Below are 16479 nucleotides of genomic sequence, written 5' to 3'. Positions count from 1 at the left end.
TACTGTTAAACACCTCCCCCTCCCCCCCTCCCCCGAGTCGCCCGGGATAGTGAGATGGGCGGCATATAAGTTAAACAGACAAAACAAGCGTCCCTTAGCCTGAAAGGTCAACCTGGCCACCGAACTGAACTCCTGGGCATTTATTTATGCTTAGTTTATGTCGGTTTTTTTCAACTTTCCTCTTTCTGCACGTATTCAAAATGGACCGTGTTTATATATGTGTGTGTGTGTGCGTGTGCGCGTGCATGTATAGATATGGTTCTATATTCTTTTAAGAGTGGGCAACAATTTCATTTTTAATGTGTGGCTGTGTGTTCACGGTAATAAATGACCAAAACAAAAAGCGAGCAGATTGGTTTATCAGATTTCTCCAGCTGCAGCTTGCAGATATTTATAAATTTCTTTGATTTCAGTTTCGTTTCTTAACCGCAGCTAAGGAGAAGGCTGGCTTGGTCTCTCAACAGCGGAAAAACTGGTGAAGAAGTCACAGCACTTTCATTTTCTGCCTGGAGAGAAAAGTAGGTCTTACTTCCCACTTTTTACAGAGGGAGGATTGAGTGGGTTGTATAGAAAGAAGAGACTCCTATGCCAGCTCTTCAGGAAAGGAAAAGTTTAATGCGCAGGTTCAAGAAGGCTTGAACAAAGCAAAAGGTCTGAACTCCGAAGGGCTCACGAACAGACCTTTTTATACACCTCTAATTCCTAGTTATACATTGTTATACATTGTTACTTATGTGGTTTAATATTCTACAGATTCTTATCCGAAGACAGTTTACAGAAGAAAATTACTTGTGGTACGTGTAGACAGGATATAATTATCCCGATCATCATCTGCCTTAAGGACAAGACTATAATAATAATAATAATAATAATAATAATAATAATAATAATAATAATAATAATAATAATAATAATAATAATAATAATAATAATAATATAAAGTTGGAAGGGACCTTGGAGGTCATCTAGTCCAACCCCCTGCTCAGGCAGGAAACCCTATACCATTTCAGGCAAATGGCTGTCCAGTCTCTTCTTAAAAACTTCCAGTGTTGGAGCATTCACCGCTTCTGGAGGCAGGTTGTTCCACTGGTTAATTGTTCTAACTGTCAGGAAGTTTCTCCTTAGTTCTAGGTTGCTTCTCTCCTTGACTAGTTTCCATCCGTTGCTTCTTGTCCTGCTTTCAGGGGCTTTGGAGAACAGCTTGACTCCTTCTACTTTGGGGCAGCCCCTGAGATACTGGAACACTGGTATCATGTCCCCCCCTCGCCCTTCTCTTCATTAAACCAGACATACCCATTTCCAGCAACCGTTCCCTATATGTTTTAGCCTCCAGCCCCCTAATCACTATGTTTGCTTAAAGACTATGTTTGCTTAAACCAGGACTTTAGTACATTCTTCTTTAAGAGCATCCTGTGGTATTGCATTCCTGTCTGGTTTGGAAGCATCGCTGATTCAGATAGGAAGGCGGTGGGTGCAGAGAGTAATGAAGATGGCAGAAAAGATGTTGGGTAGTTTACTTACTTCCATCCAGGACAGGGCATGTAAGCGATGCGTGGGCGGGGTCCGCAGGATTTTTCTGGCACGCTACACATCCTCTTTACGACCTGTTTTCCTTTTTACCTTCTGGGAGGAGGGGGCTTCGTGATATCTGAAGCAGAAAATCCAGACTTGGTCCACAGTTTTGTTCCACTCAGTATCAACCTTGTGAACTCGCAAGGTTCCTCTTTCCGGCATGTAAGAGAGAGGGAGGGGAAGGGAGGGAGGTGAAGGGGGAGGAGGGAGACAGAGGGAGGGGGGAGAGGGAGGGAGGCAGAGATGGAGGAAGGTCGAGAAGAGGGAGGGAGCGGGAAGGAAGGGGGGAGAGGAAGGGAGGAGGAGAAGAGGGAGGGAGAGGGAGAGAGGGAGGGGGAGAGGGAGGCAGAGATGGAGGGAGGGGAAGAAGGAGGGAGCGGGAGGGGAGAGAGGGTTAGAGGGAAGGAGGCAGAGATGGAGGGAGGGCGAGTAGAGGGAGGGAGCGGGAGGGGAGAGCGAGAGAGGAAGGGGGAGAGAGGGAGGGAGGCAGAGAGGAAGGGAGGAGGAGAAGAGGGAGGGGGAGGGGAGAGAGGGAGGGGGAGAGGGAGACAGAGATGGAGGGAGGGAGCAGGAGGGGAGAGGGAGAGAGGAAGGGGAAGAGGAGGCAGAGATGGAGGGAGGGGGAGAAGAGGGAGGGAGCGGGAGGGGAGAGGGAGAGAGCAAGGGGGAGAGGAGGCAAAGATGGAGGGAGGAGGAGAAGAGGGAGGGAGGCAGAGAGGGAGGGAAGAAGAGAAGAGGGAGCAGGAGGGGAGTGAGGGAGGGGGAGAGTGGGAGGGAGGCAGAGATGGAGGGAGGGCAAGAAGATGGAGGGAGGGAGGCGGAGATGGAGGGAGGGCGAGAAGAGGGAGGGAGCGGGAGGGGAGAGGGAGAGAGGAAGGGGGAGAGAGGGAGGGAGGCAGAGAGGGAGGGAAGAAGAGAAGAGGGAGCGGGAGGGGAGTGAGGGAGGGGGAGAGTGGGAGGGAGGCAGAGATGGAGGGAGGGCAAGAAGAGGGAGGGAGTGGGAGGGGAAAGGGAGGGGGAGAGGGAGGGAGGCAGAGATGGAGGGAGGGCGAGTAGAGGGAGGGAGGGGGAGGGGAGAGCGAGAGAGGGAGGGGGAGAGGGAGGGAGGCAGAGAGGAAGGGAGGAGGAGAAGAGGGAGGGAGAGGGAGGGGAGAGAGGGAGGGGAGACGGAGACAGAGATGGAGGGAGCGGGAGGGGAGAGGGAGAGAGGAAGGGGAAGAGGAGGCAGAGATGGAGGGAGGGGGAGAAGAGGGAGGGAGCGGGAGGGGAGAGGGAGAGAGGAAGGGGGAGAGGAGGCAGAGATGGAGGGAGGGGGAGAAGAGGGAGGGAGCGGGAGGGGAGAGGGAGAGAGGAAGGGGGAGAGGAGGCAGAGATGGAGGGAGGGGGAGAAGAGTGAGGGAGCGGGAGGGGAGAGGGAGGGGAGAGGGAGAGAGGAGGCAGAGATGGAGGGAGGAGGAGAAGAGGGAGCGGGAGGGGAGTGAGGGAGGGGGAGAGTGGGAGGGAGGTAGAGATGGAGGGAGGGCAAGAAGGGGGAAGGAGTGGGAGGGGAAAGGGAGGGGGAGAGGGAGGGAGGCAGAGATGGAGGGAGGGTGAGAAGAGGGAAGGAGTGGGAGGGGAAAGGGAGGGGGAGAGGGAGGGAAGAAGAGAAGAGGGAGCGGGAGGGGAGGGAGGGAGGGGGAGAGTGGGAGGGAGGCAGAGATGGATGGAGGGCAAGAAGAGGGAGGGAGTGGGAGGGGAAAGGGAGGGGGAGAGGGAGGGAGGCAGAGATGGAGGGAGGGTGAGAAGAGGGAGGGAGCGGGAGGGGAGAGGGAGAGAGGAGGCAGAGATGGAGGGAGGGGGAGAAGAGGGAGGGAGCGGGAGGAGAGGGAGGGGAGAGGGAGAGGAAGGGGAGAGGAGGCAGAGATGGAGGGAGGAGGAGAAGAGGGAGGGAGGCAGAGAGGGAGGGAAGAAGAGAAGGAGCGGGAGGGGAGTGAGGGAGGGGGAGAGTGGGAGGGAGGCAGAGATGGAGGGAGGGCAAGAAGAGGGAGGGAGTGGGAGGGGAAAGGGAGGGGGAGAGGGAGGGAGGCAGAGATGGAGGGAGGGGGAGAAGAGGGAAGGAGTGGGAGAGGAAAGGGAGGGGGAGAGGGAGGGAAGAAGAGAAGAGGGAGCGGGAGGGGAGGGAGGGAGGGGGAGAGTGGGAGGGAGGCAGAGATGGAGGGAGGGCAAGAAGAGGGAAGGAGTGGGAGGGGAAAGGGAGGGGGAGAGGGAGGGAAGAAGAGAAGAGGGAGCGGGAGGGGAGGGAGGGAGGGGGAGAGTGGGAGGGAGGCAGAGATGGATGGAGGGCAAGAAGAGGGAGGGAGTGGGAGGGGAAAGGGAGGGGGAGAGGGAGGGAGGCAGAGATGGAGGGAGGGTGAGAAGAGGGAGGGAGCAGGAGGGGAGAGGGAGAGAGGAGGCAGAGATGGAGGGAGGGGGAGAAGAGGGAGGGAGAGGGAGGGGAGAGGGAGAGAGGAAGGGGGAGAGGAGGCAGAGATGGAGGGAGGAGGAGAAGAGGGAGGGAGGCAGAGAGGGAGGGAAGAAGAGAAGAGGGAGCGGGAGGGGAGTGAGGGAGGGGGAGAGTGGGAGGGAGGCAGAGATGGAGGGAGGGCAAGAAGAGAGAGGGAGCGGAAGGGGAGAGGGAGGGAGGGGGTAGGGAGGATCCAATCTGGGTTGGTATTTGGAACCAGAAATGTTCTCTCTCTCTCTCTCTCTCTCTCTCTCTCTCTCTCTCTCTCTCTCTCTTTCTCTCACTTGTTAAATTTATCGGTCGCCTCTCTTGCTACTCTATGCTGAACTATGCTACTATGCTGCTCTCAACTCTCTGTGATAGTTGGATAAACGCTGGTTGATTGCTTAAAATGAGATTGGTGGGGGGGGCACACCTTAAACCATCAATTGTGGTTTGCAAAAGGGAGTATCTGGGTTTACAATGCAACGGGGTTTTCGTCTTTCACTTGTAGGTCTTCGGTCACCCAGTGCCATTTTTGTCCTGTTTTTTTCTTGTGGGTCAGTGACTCAGCCCGACAGCGAGTGATGGCGAAGCTCCTCAGCAGAGCCCAGAAGGCACAGCCACCCTGACGCAGCCCCTCAGCCAGAGGCCGGCCAGCCCAGGTTCCAACGGGGCCCTTTGCCCAACTCCTCAGAGGAAGGAGGATTCCGAGGGTAGGATGAGTTGTGACCCTTTGCATTGTCTGGCAAGGCCGAGCGGGGGCTTTCCTGGTTTCGGGGGCCTTTGGTGCATCTGATGCTTTGGTTAAACACAACCGAAGCAGTGATGTGCCGTTGCAATGCAGGTTTGCGGGGGTGTTGTGTAGCAAGAGTTTGGTGCAGCATTTGTCACTTGTTTATATGGCCACCTGTATATAGAGAGCAAACCCCCCTCCCTCCTAGCACTGATGATGTTCCCTAGTTGGGTCATGAAACGTCTTGTGCATGAAAACCACCAAGCTCAGAGAGCATCAAAGAACCCACAGTCCTTTTCGTTTCCCCCTTCCTCCTCCTCCTCCTCCTCCTCCTCTACCACCACCTCCTCTTCTTCCTCCTCCTCCTCCCAACCCCCCTCCCTCCTAGCCCTGATGATGTTCCCCAGTTGGGTCATGAAACGTCTGCAAGGAAACCACCAAGAGGGCACCGAGTACCCTGCAGTTCTCTTCCTCCTCCTGGCTTCCTCATGGACTTTGCTTGTCACAGAATGGGGTCACGTGACCTCGGGACACTGCGACCATCATAAATATGAATCCGGTTGCCAAGCATCCGAATTTTGATCAGGTGATCCTGGGGATGCTGCAACGGTCGTAAATGTGAAAGATGGTCATTAGTCCCCTTTGAACGGTTACTAAGTCGAGGACCATCTGTGCAGATGCCTGCCATTGTCCAACAGCAGCCTGCTCTTCTAGATGGCCGAAGCTGTCCTTGGAAGCTGCTGGAATTGTCTTCCCTTTCTGTCTCTGTTGGGTGTGCAGGTCAACAAAGCACCATCTCGAGATGCTCCGATAACGTGGCAGAAAGCAGCAAAATCAAAGTTGAGAAACCTCTGGAGAACTTCGTTCGTGACTCATCCTCCACCCCGGACGACTCTTCCATTCCTCCTGGTGACGGAGAGGATACATCGGTGCCCCCCAGGAAACGATCACGTTTGTCCCAGGGACCTAGCGACTCCGGCAGAAGCTCTGACCAAGAGGTGGAACCAGCGTTGGTGAGGCCTCCTGAGCGGAACGTAGATGATGGAATGGTAAAGTAGTTCCTCTTCTTCATGCCCAGTTTGGGCTTTTAGGAACTAAATCTGGGGAATGACGTACCTCAAAGAATCACGGAGGAGCTGCCATATGACAACCTTCAGGAGATCTTTGCCCTGGTGCCCTGGTAGTTGATCTTCTCCAAAACTTCTCTCGGGTGCGTCAGCACTGGAAGCTTATCATCTCTGACATGAAAGCAAGCGATGCCTTTATCTCGTCTTCCAATATTTGAGGGGCTGCCAGAAAGAAGACGGGGGTCAACCTATTCTCCAAAGCAAAAGTGCCCACAGAATGACACAACAGGTTGATTAAAGCATCAGTCCCACCATCGTGACCACCATACCGGGTGGACACTACTAGTTTTATGTCTCTGTAGTCTGAGGGGTCCTTATGCTGTGTTCCTCTTGAGTAAAAGGACCTATCAGATGTGATCCACTCTGGCTAACGAAGAGTCTTAACGGTGACATGATAGCAGTCTTCCAATATCTCAGGGGCTGCCCCAAAGAAGAGGGAGTCAAGCTATTCTCCACAGCAGAATGGAAGCGACGGAGGGAAACTCACCAAGGGGAGAAGCAACCTGGAACTAAGGGGAAATTTCTTGACAGTGAGAACAACTAACCAGTGGAACAACCTGCCTCCAGAAGTCCAGTGCTGAAAGTTTTAAAGAAGAGATTAGAAAAGCTGTTTGCCTAGAATGGTACAGGGTTTCCTGCCTGAGCGAGGGAACGGACTAGAAGACCTCCAGGGTCCCCCTCCAACTCTGATATTCTGCGAACAGAAGAAGATTTTAAACAGGATTGCGTTCCTGTCCGTGGTTAGACCATGGAAGAAACTTTGCAAGGGGGACTGAATCTGCCCTAGGTCCTCCTGTCCATCCTCCTGAGAAGAACAGACTTGGAAGGGAGCTTGGAGGTCATCTAGTCCAACCCCCTGCTTAGGCAGGAAACCCTAGACCAGGGTTTAATTAATTAATTAATCAATTGTTCTGTTTGGAAGTTTCTCCTTAATTCCCAATTGCTTCTCTCCTTGGTTAGTTTCCATCCGTTGCTTCTTGTCTTGCCTTGGGGTGCTTTGGAAAAAAAGGTGGACCCCCTCTTCTTTGGGGCAGCCCCTCAAATATTGGAAGACTGCTATCATGTCACCTCTGGTCCTTTTGTTAGTCTTTTTGTTAGCCACCCTGGTCTTTCTACTCAGAGGAACACAGCCAAGCATATACACTCCAGTTGGTGTAAAAGGACCTCTCAGACTACCAGACGTAAACCTAGTAGTATCCACCCTGGTGAGAAAGTCAATGTTAGTCACGACGGTGTGACTGGTGTGTCATTCTGTCGGCACTTTTGGAGAATAGGTTGACCCCCGTCTTCTTTCTGGCAGCCCCCCAGATATTGGAAGACGAGATAAAGGCATCGCTTGCTTTCATGTCAGAGATGATAAGCTTCCAGTGCTGACACACCCGAGAGAAGATCAACTACAGGCTCCAGGGCAAAGATCTCCTGAAGGTGATCAATTGGCAGCTCCTCCACGGTTGATCTAGCAGGTCTCTGCTAACACTTTGTAAGTAATTTTATTTATTTATTTTTATTTATTTTAATTCCATTTATATCCCGCCCTTCTCCGAAGACTCAGGGCGGCTTACAAACTTAGCAGTAGCCTTCATTCTATGTATATGCCTGCTTATTAGGGCTTTCATACACCCCCCAAGCGGCATTATTACAAAGTCAGCTTATTGCCCCCAACAGTCTGGGTCCTCATTTTACCTACCTCGGAAGGATGGAAGGCTGAGTCAACCTTGAGCCTGGCGGGACTCGAACCTGCACTAATTGCAGGCAGCTGGTGTTACTTAAGGAGGCATTAGCCCACTGCTCCACCAAGGCTCTGTAATTAAAGAAACAATGCTGCAGACACTGAATTATAGGGAGATAGCTCATGTTCGGAACTGCACCACCACGCTTCTTCTGTTCTTGAGGACAAATCTCCTGTTTACTAAGGTTTTCATCTTGCTTTTTATGAACCGTAACAATCCCAAAGAAAATTTAATTTCTAATTTAGTGGATCCAAGAGCAGGAATGCTTCGAAAAGTTCAGGTCCCTAAAGCGAAGATTCTGCCCAATCAAAAACTGAACCTGACTCCATTCGGAGCATAGAAAAATATTAAAAACGGGATTTAAGGGGAAAAAAATCTAACAAAAAAATTAAAATGATATCCGATGTTTTGCTCTGGAATTTCAGTTCGGGGTTTGGAAGGGGGTGTACCATCAGTATTTGGAGGGAGACAGCCAAGCCTTGTTGACTGTCCGAGACATTCTGCAACGGTACGGCCTAACCCAGAATCACACCAGATGCGTGCCTGGATTAATTCGGTGAGTGGTTTTGTTTTTTTTATTACATTTATATCCCGCCCTTCTCCGAAGACTCAGGGCGGCTTACAAGCTTAGCAGTAGCCTTCATTCTATGTATATGCCTGCTTATTAGGGCTTTCACACCCCCCCCCAAGCGGCATTATTACAAAGTCAGCTTAATTGCCACCAACAATCTGGGTCCTCATTTTACCTACCTCGGAAGGATGGAAGGCTGAGTCAACCTTGAGCCTGGTGGGACTCGAACCTGCACTAATTGCAGGCAGCTGGTGTTACTTCAGGAGGCATCAGCCCACTGCTCCACCAAGGCTCTTTTCAGTATCCCAATCACAAATCCTCTCTTTTGCTTTAGTTAATGAGGTATCCTGATACAGGTAGTCCTCCACTGACCGTCGCAATTGAGCCACAAATTTCCGTTGCTGTGCAAGACAGTCGTGAAGTACTTTTTGTCCCATGTTATGACTTTCCTTGCCACAGCTGCTAAGCGAGTCAATGCAGTTAAGTTAGCGAAGTGAAACTGGCTTCCCGATTGAGTTTGCTTGTCAGAAGGTCGCAAGTGGGGATCACGTGACCCCGGGCCCCAGCAACCCAGGGGGGAGGGCGTTCTCTGTGGGCGCGCCGGATTTATGGAACCATCTTCCGGTCGAGCTCCGGATGGCGCCTGATCTCCGCTCCTTCCGGCGCGATCTTAAAACCTACCTTTTTGAACAAGCTGGCCTGGCCTGATGGGATGGGGTTGGGTTTTATAAATTGGTCTTAACTTTTAATCTGTACTAATTTATTACGGGCATTGCTGTTTAATTACTTTTTAATTTTTGTATCTTGTTTTTATTATGTATTGCCCTGTTCACCGCCCTGAGTCCTTCGAGAGAAGGGCGGTATACAAATTAATTAAATAAATAAATAAATAAATAAATAAATAAATAAATAAATAAATATGAGTCAATGGCCAAGCCTCTGAATTTTGATCACGTCACCCTGGGGATGCTGCAGCTGTCGTAGGTTTGAAAAATGGTCACTTTGTTCAGTGGCGGCGTAACTTCGAACGGTCACCAAACAAATCATTGTAAGTCGAGGACTCGTCATCCTAGTCAACCATTCAGTCACGTGTGACTCTCGGCCCCTCTATGGACTGACAGTCTCCATGCCCCTCTTTCTTGCACCGCCTGGATCTGCCAAGGACCTGACTATACCTGTACAGGTAGTCCCCGATTTACAGCATTTCGTGTAGTGACCGTTCAAAGTTACAGCGGCGCAGAACAAAGGGACTTATGACCATTTTTCACACTTAGGACCTTTGCAGCATCCCTGTGGTCATTTGATCAAAATTTGGACTCTTGACAACAGACCCATATTTATGCTGGCCGCAGTATCCCGGGATCACGTGATCCCCTTTTGGGACCTTCTGACAAGCAAAGTCAATGAGGAAGCCGGATTCGCTTAACGACCATGTTACTCATTGAGCAACTGCAGTGACTCACTTAACAAACGTGACAACGTCATAGAATGGGGCGAAACTCCCTTAACAAATTTCTCCCTTAGCAACATAAATGGTGGGCTCAGTTGTGGCCATACGTTGAGGACCCCGTGCACCTTATCAATGGTTGTACTGGCTCAGACATGTCAAACAAGGCCCGCGGGCCACAAACGGCCCGCCACATGATTGAATCCGGCCCGCACAACTCTCCCAGAAATTACAAAGGTCCGGCCCCCACCACCTTGGCGCCAGCCCAGCTGAGCACTTGCTCAGTAGGAGGCAAGTGCACGTGGGCTGGTGGAACCCAGCACCATTTGCATCTCATTAGTCTCCTGCGGCTTCAAAAAAAAAGTGGAGGAGGAGGAGGTAGGAGGTAAGAGGGAGTGAGGTGGGACGCGGGGGGGGGGGGAGGACGAGCAACACCCAGCCGGTGAGGGGGAGAGATGCCCAGGCAGGAAGGCAGACTTGAGGTAGCCGGAGAAAGAGCCACAGATGGCTCCTCTGCCGGGCTTCTTTCGCACACGGGCTCCTTTGCCGGGCGCTGCTGAGAGTGAGCAGAGGCGCCCGACCCGGATCCTGCAAGGCCCGGCTGAGATGCGCCCCCAGCAGCGGCGCTGCTCCGGTTTCTCTGCCGGGCTTCTTTCACACACGGGCTCCTCTGCCGGGCTTCTTTCGCGTGCGAGCTACTTTGCCGGGCGCTGCTGAGGGCGAGCAGAGGCGCCTGGCCCGGATCCTGCAAGGCCCGGCCAAAACGCGCCCCCAGCAGCACCAAGCAAAGTTGCTCGCACGAGAAACAAGCCCAGCAGAGGAGCCCGTGTGTGAAAGAAGCCCGGCAGAGGAGCCGGAGCGGCTCCACTGCTGGGGGCGCGTCTTGGCTGAGCCTTGCAGGATCCGGGCCAGGCGCCTCTGCTCGCCCTCAGCAGCGCCCGGCAAAGTAGCTCGCACGCGAAAGAAGCCCGGCAGAGGAGCTGGAGCGGCTCCACTGCTGGGGGCGCGTCTCGGCCAGGGCCTTCCAGGTTCCGAGCCGGGCGCCTCTGCTCGCCACTCCGGCTCCTCTGCCGGGCTTGTTTCGCATGCGAGCTACGTTGCCGGGGGCTGCTGAGGGTGAACAGAGGCGCCCGGCCCGGATCCTGCAAGGCCCGGCCGAAACGCGCCCCCAGCAGCACCAAACAAAGTAGCTCGCATGCAAAACAAGCCCGGCAGAGGAGCCCGTGTGTGAAAAAAGCCCGGCAGAGGAGCTGGAGCGGCTCCGCTGCTGGGGGCGTGTCTCGGCTAGGGCCTTCCAGGATCCGGGCTGGGCGCCTCTGCTTGCCGCTCCGGCTCCTCTGCCAGGCTTCTTTCGCATGCGAGCTACTTTGCCTGAGGCTGCTGGAGATGCGTCTCGGCCGGGCCTTGCAGGATCCAGGCCAGGCGTCTTTGCTCGCCGCTCCGGCTCCTCTGCCGGGCTTGTTTCGCCTGCGAGCTACTTTGCCGGCCGCTGCTGAGGGAAGATCTCTGGAGAGGAGCATAAGGTGGCAGGGAAGCTGCATGAGGGAAGGCTGCTCCAACAAGCCAGCATCCTTTCCACGCATGAGTGGAAATGGGGATTCCCTTTCAAGAAGGGCCAGCCTCCCTCATGCAGGACTGGGAAGTGCTGCTCCCTGCCTCCTCTTGCTCTCCAGAGATCTGTCAAGGCAGAAGAAGGAACACACACACACACACACACTCTCTCTCTCCAAGCTTGGAGACTAGGAGGCTATCTACATCTGAGCTAACAAACTACCAATCATGCTTGGGCTTGGGAAGAAGGCCCTTTCCATCCTCTGCACATGCTTGGCTGCAGATGTTTGGGGAGGTGAAGAGCTTGTGGGGCAATGAGATGTCCCCACATCAAATTAGCTGGTGCAACTTGTTCTGTCCTGACCCAGGCATTTCGAGTAAGCTGCGCTGAGTGAGCAGCATTGAGCTGGCCACGCCCACCCGGTCACGCCCACCCAGCCACGCCCACCCGGCCACGCCCACCCGGCCCCCTGAGGGCAACCATAACGCTGATGTGGCCCTCAGTGAAATTGAGTTTGACACCCCTGTACTGGCTTATGTAACTTAACTAAAAATAAGAAATCTGCATATACTGGCTTCTTTTTTTAAAAAAATCCCCTTTATATCCCGCCCTTCTCCGAAGACTCAGGGCGGCTTGCAATCTAAAGCACAATGTGCTTAGCAGTAGCCTTCATTCTATGTATATGCCTGCTTTAGGGCTTTCGGGGGGGCCCCAAGCAGCATTATAACAAAGTCAGCTTATTGCCCCCCAACAATCTGGGTCCTCATTTTACCTACCTGGGAAGGATGGAAGGCTGAGTCAACCTTGAGCCTGGTGGGACTCGAACCTGCACTAATTGCAGGCAGCTGGGGTTACTTAAGGAGGCATTAGCCCACTGCTCTACCAAGGCTCTGGGTTGGACTAGAAGACCTCCAAGGTTCCTTTTTTTTTAAAAAAAAATCCCATTTATATCCCGCCCTTCTCCGAAGACTCAGGGCAGCTTACAATCTAAAGCACAATGTGCTTAGCAATAGCCTTCATTCTATGTATATGCCTGCTTATTAGGGCTTTCACCCCCCCCCCCAAGCGGCATTATTACAAAGTCAGCTTAATTGCCCCCAACAGTCTGGGTCCTCATTTTACCTACCTCGGAAGGATGGAAGGCTGAGTCAACCTTGAGCCTGGTGGGACTCGAACCTGCACTAATGGCAGGCAGCTGGGGTTACTTAAGGAGGCATTAGCCCACTGCTCCACCAAGGCTTCAGACTGCGTCGAGTCTTCTCCCAGTCTTATGAAAGGGCCCACCTTTGCTCAGCTGAGCGAACGCGAATCTTTTAACGGAGATCACCTGGACTACGTCTCTCTCTTCCCAAGAAGCCACACGAGCTCGAGGTAACCCAGCCATCCCCAAACTTTCCAGCTGGGAGGCCAGACCTGGTTCTGTGTGTGTGTGTGTGTGAGAGAGAGAGAGAGAGAGAGAGAGAGAGAGACCTGTGAGGGCCAGGCGCACGCCCACAGCTCCACCCGTCTTCCACTTGCACGAATGGAGCTTCGCACACGAGCAGAGGATGTTTCTGCTCATGCAGGAAGCTGCACTTGCACGAGCCGCAACCTGCAGCACAAGCGGGGGGGGCACTTGTGCGAGCGCACGAATGCTTCACCCGCCTGAGTGCAAGCGCCTTCTCACACGAATGTAGTTTTGCGCACAAGTGCAAGCGCCTTCCGCTCGCATGAGTGGAGCTTCACACACGCACGCTTCAAACAGGTCGTGGGCCAATAGTAGTGGGCCGTGGCCTGGAGTTTGTGGACCCCTGAGGCAACCAATCCACTCCTATTAGGCTATCTGAGCAGGGGGTTGGACTAGATGACCTCCAATCTCCCTTCCAACTTTATTAATACTATCTAGGAATTGCCAACTTGCTAAAATGACAAACGAGTTGAGCTGGGGAAGAAATCCATGTCTGTAGAGAAGGCCGTCACCTGTCCATGTTTCTCTTCCCAATCCAGGTGTGTTGCTGCTGTTCGGAGCTGCCACTGCGAAGATCCTAGCGCTATCCTCACGTGTCTGGAAGGCCACTCGCTCTTTCCCCAGGCGGAAATCTGCATCGCCAATAATTTCCCGGATTTGGAGAGTTGCAAAGAGAATGTATGTCTCGGCAGGGTTAAGCACGATCTGGAACTGATCTTTGGGCATGTTTTGATGGTGTTTCCCCTGGGAGATGGGTTTTCTTGCTCAGAGTGTCGATTGGATGATCACACAAAAGGCAATGGATTCCAAAGCAGATAGTTCTAGCAACCATTCATTTAGCGATCAGAGCAGAGGAGAATAGAATAATAGATGATAGGATTAGAATAGAATAGAATAGAATAGAATAGAAAATATGGAATAGAATAGAATAAAATAGAAAATATGGAATAGAAGAGAAGAGAATAGAATAGAAAATATGGAATGGAATGGAATGGAATAGAATAGAATAGAATAGAATAGAATAGAATAGAATAGAATAGAATAGAATAGAATAGAATAGAATAGAATAGAATAGAAAATATGGAATAGAAGAGAAGAGAATAGAAAATATGGAATGGAATGGAATAGAATAGAATAGAATAGAATAGAATAGAATAGAATAGAATAGAATAGAATAGAATAGAATAGAATAGAATAGAATAGAATAGAATAGAAAATATGGAATGGAATGGAATGGAATAGAATAGAATAGAATAGAATAGAATAGAATAGAATAGAATAGGATAGGATAGGATAGGATAGGATAGGATAGGATATAGAATAGAATAGAATAGAATAGAATAGAATAGAATAGAATAGAATAGAATAGAATAGAATAGAATAGAATAGAATAGAATAGAATAGATGATTCTATTAGTGATTCATATGAATGCCAGGCTTCCAAACACCAAGGACCTCATAGACCTCCTCCTCCTCCTCTCTGCAAACCCACTTCCTTTTAAGCACTGATGATGTTTACTAGTTGGCTGATGACACTTCTGTAAGAAAACAGCAAGGTCAGAGAGCAGAAGGGGCCCCACAGTCCTCCCCCCCTCCTCCTCTCTGGAGACCCCACTCCCTTGTAGCACTGATGATGTTCCCTACTTGGGTGATGAAACGTCTCCAAGAAGACCACCAAGCTCTGAGAGCACCAAGGACCCCACATTCCTTGAATAGTTGCAAGTTCAGGACTACTTGAACCATGTAACGTCCTCCCCTGCCAGACAGGACGGATAATACAACCTGTGAGACTCAAAAGGTTGCCCCCATCCCGATCATGATCTCACCCACGTTCTTCCAGGCGGCCTATGTTCGGGCGGTGATGGCGGCCATTGTGCTCTTCGCTGGAGGCGTTTGGGATGTTCAGGAGCTGGTGGCCTGCCTCCAAAGGCCCACCCCTCCCATGACGCTGATGGACATCAATGAAATGTTGTACTGCACGGCCACCCTCCTTTACGCCATGCGAGAGAATGGGGTCCAGATCAGCAACAGGTAAGTTTGCAAAGGGTCAGGAGAGAGACTTCGGACGGAAACCTGTCCTTTTCGGCAGTAGTAGAAGTAGCAATACCTCTGTGCGCATTTAAAAATGGTTCAGAAATGAGAGCCGATTTGGTTTGCAGGGATCAGCAACTTGCGGCTCTGAAGAGAGAGAAAGAGACAGAGAGAGGCTCTTGTGCTTCCCTTCTCTCTCTCTCTCTCTCTCTCTCTCTCTCTCTCTCTCTCTCTCTCTCTCTCTCTCGGGTTTTAAATATTTGTATATTTTAGTGTTTTATTTTGGGCATTAATTTAATTCTATTTTAACTTTTGTATTTTTGTATTTTTATTATATGCCCTGTTCACCGCCCTGAGTCCTTCGGGAGAAGGGCGGTATAAAAATTTAATAAAACTAAACTAAACTAAACTCTCTCTCTCTCCCTCTCTCCCTCTCCTTCTCTCTCTCTCTCTCTCTCTCTCTCTCTCTCTCTCTCTCTCTCTCTCTCTCTCTCAGCCCAACTCACTCAGAGGGTTGTTTTTGCGAGAAAGGTAGTAGTAGGAAGCTGTATTGGATATATTTGTCCCCTTGAGTTATGTGCAAAAACAATTAAGGTGGGTTATCAATAAATAACTAAAAATAGAACACCTCTCCTCATTAAAGCAGCTGCAGCTTTCTCACGCATCTGCAAACAGATGCTGCTGATTTCAAGCGTTGGTTCCTCAAAACAGAAATCCGCGGAGGTGTGTTTATTCTCCTCTCTGAATGATTTTTCCCGGATTTTATACAGTTTAGAGTTCACTTTGAGATTCCTTATCACTTTTCCCATTTTCCGTATCCTCCTAGGTTTTATTACAATGTTTTTTATTATTTGCGTACCGTGGAGAATTCGCCCGCCAGGGACATTGACCCTGAATTACAGGATTCTAGGTACGTACGTTAGCTTTCTGTCTCAATTCAGGTAGTCCTCGGCTTACAACCGTTTGTTTAGTGACCCTTCAAAGTTACAACGGCACTGGGAAAAAGTGGCCTATGGCCATCCGCATGGTCCTGTGATCCAAATTCAGACGCTTGGGAATTGACTCATAGTTATGACAGTCGCAAGGGATGCGGTGGCTCAGTGGGTTAGGACGCTGAGCTTGTTGATCAGAAGGTCGGCAGTTTGGCGGGTCGAATCCCGAGTGCCACGTAACAGAGTGAGTGCCTGTTACTCGTCCCAGCTTCTGCCAACCTAGCAGTTCGAAAGCACATAAAAATGCAAGTAGAAAAATAGGGACCACTGCGGTGGGAAGGTAACAGCGTTCCGTGCGCCTTTGGCGTCTAGTCATGCCGGCCACGTGACCACGGAGACGTCCTTGGACAAGCGCTGGCTCTTCGGCTTTGAAACGGAGATGAGCACAGGCCCCCAGAGTTGGAAACGACTAGCACGCATGTGCGGGGGAACCTTTACCTTTACCTATGACGGTCGCAGTGTCCCAGGCTCACCTGATCGCTTTTTACGACCCTCTGACAAGCAAAATCAATGGGGAAGCCGGATTCAATACTTAACACCTGAAGCGATTCACTTAACAATCGTGGCAGGAAAGGTCATAAGATGGGGCAAAACACACCCAACAAATGTTAACAACAGAAATGTTGGGCTGAATTGTCCTAAGATGAGGACTACCGGTATTAACAATGGGGACTTTACATAATGTTTGCAAATATGTATGGGTAATCCTCGACTTAGCGACCACAACTGAGCCCAAAGTTTCTGTTGCTAAGCTAAGTCAGTTTTGCCCCATTTTGCAACCTTTCTCGCCACCACTGTCCCGTGAACCACTGC

General features: G+C 51.3%; 1 protein-coding gene across 1 annotated transcript in view; it reads left to right on the top strand.

The window, feature by feature from the left end:
* Nucleotides 1-5688: 5688 nt before the first annotated feature.
* Nucleotides 5689-16479, top strand: part of LOC308669714 (F-box DNA helicase 1-like) — a 33803-nt gene continuing 23012 nt past the window's right edge. Inside the window, exons 1-5 of the mRNA XM_081330584.1 lie at nt 5689-5818; nt 8052-8182; nt 13183-13321; nt 14484-14674; nt 15501-15584. Coding sequence (XP_081186710.1) covers nt 5816-5818; nt 8052-8182; nt 13183-13321; nt 14484-14674; nt 15501-15584 — 548 coding nt within the window. The 5' untranslated portion in view covers nt 5689-5815. The remainder of the gene's footprint in view (nt 5819-8051; nt 8183-13182; nt 13322-14483; nt 14675-15500; nt 15585-16479) is intronic.

This window comes from Vipera berus (genome assembly GCF_964194415.1).
Source record: "Vipera berus genome assembly, chromosome: 6".
Taxonomy (NCBI): Eukaryota; Metazoa; Chordata; class Lepidosauria; order Squamata; family Viperidae; genus Vipera; species Vipera berus.
This window is presented reverse-complemented; position numbering and strand designations above follow the sequence as displayed.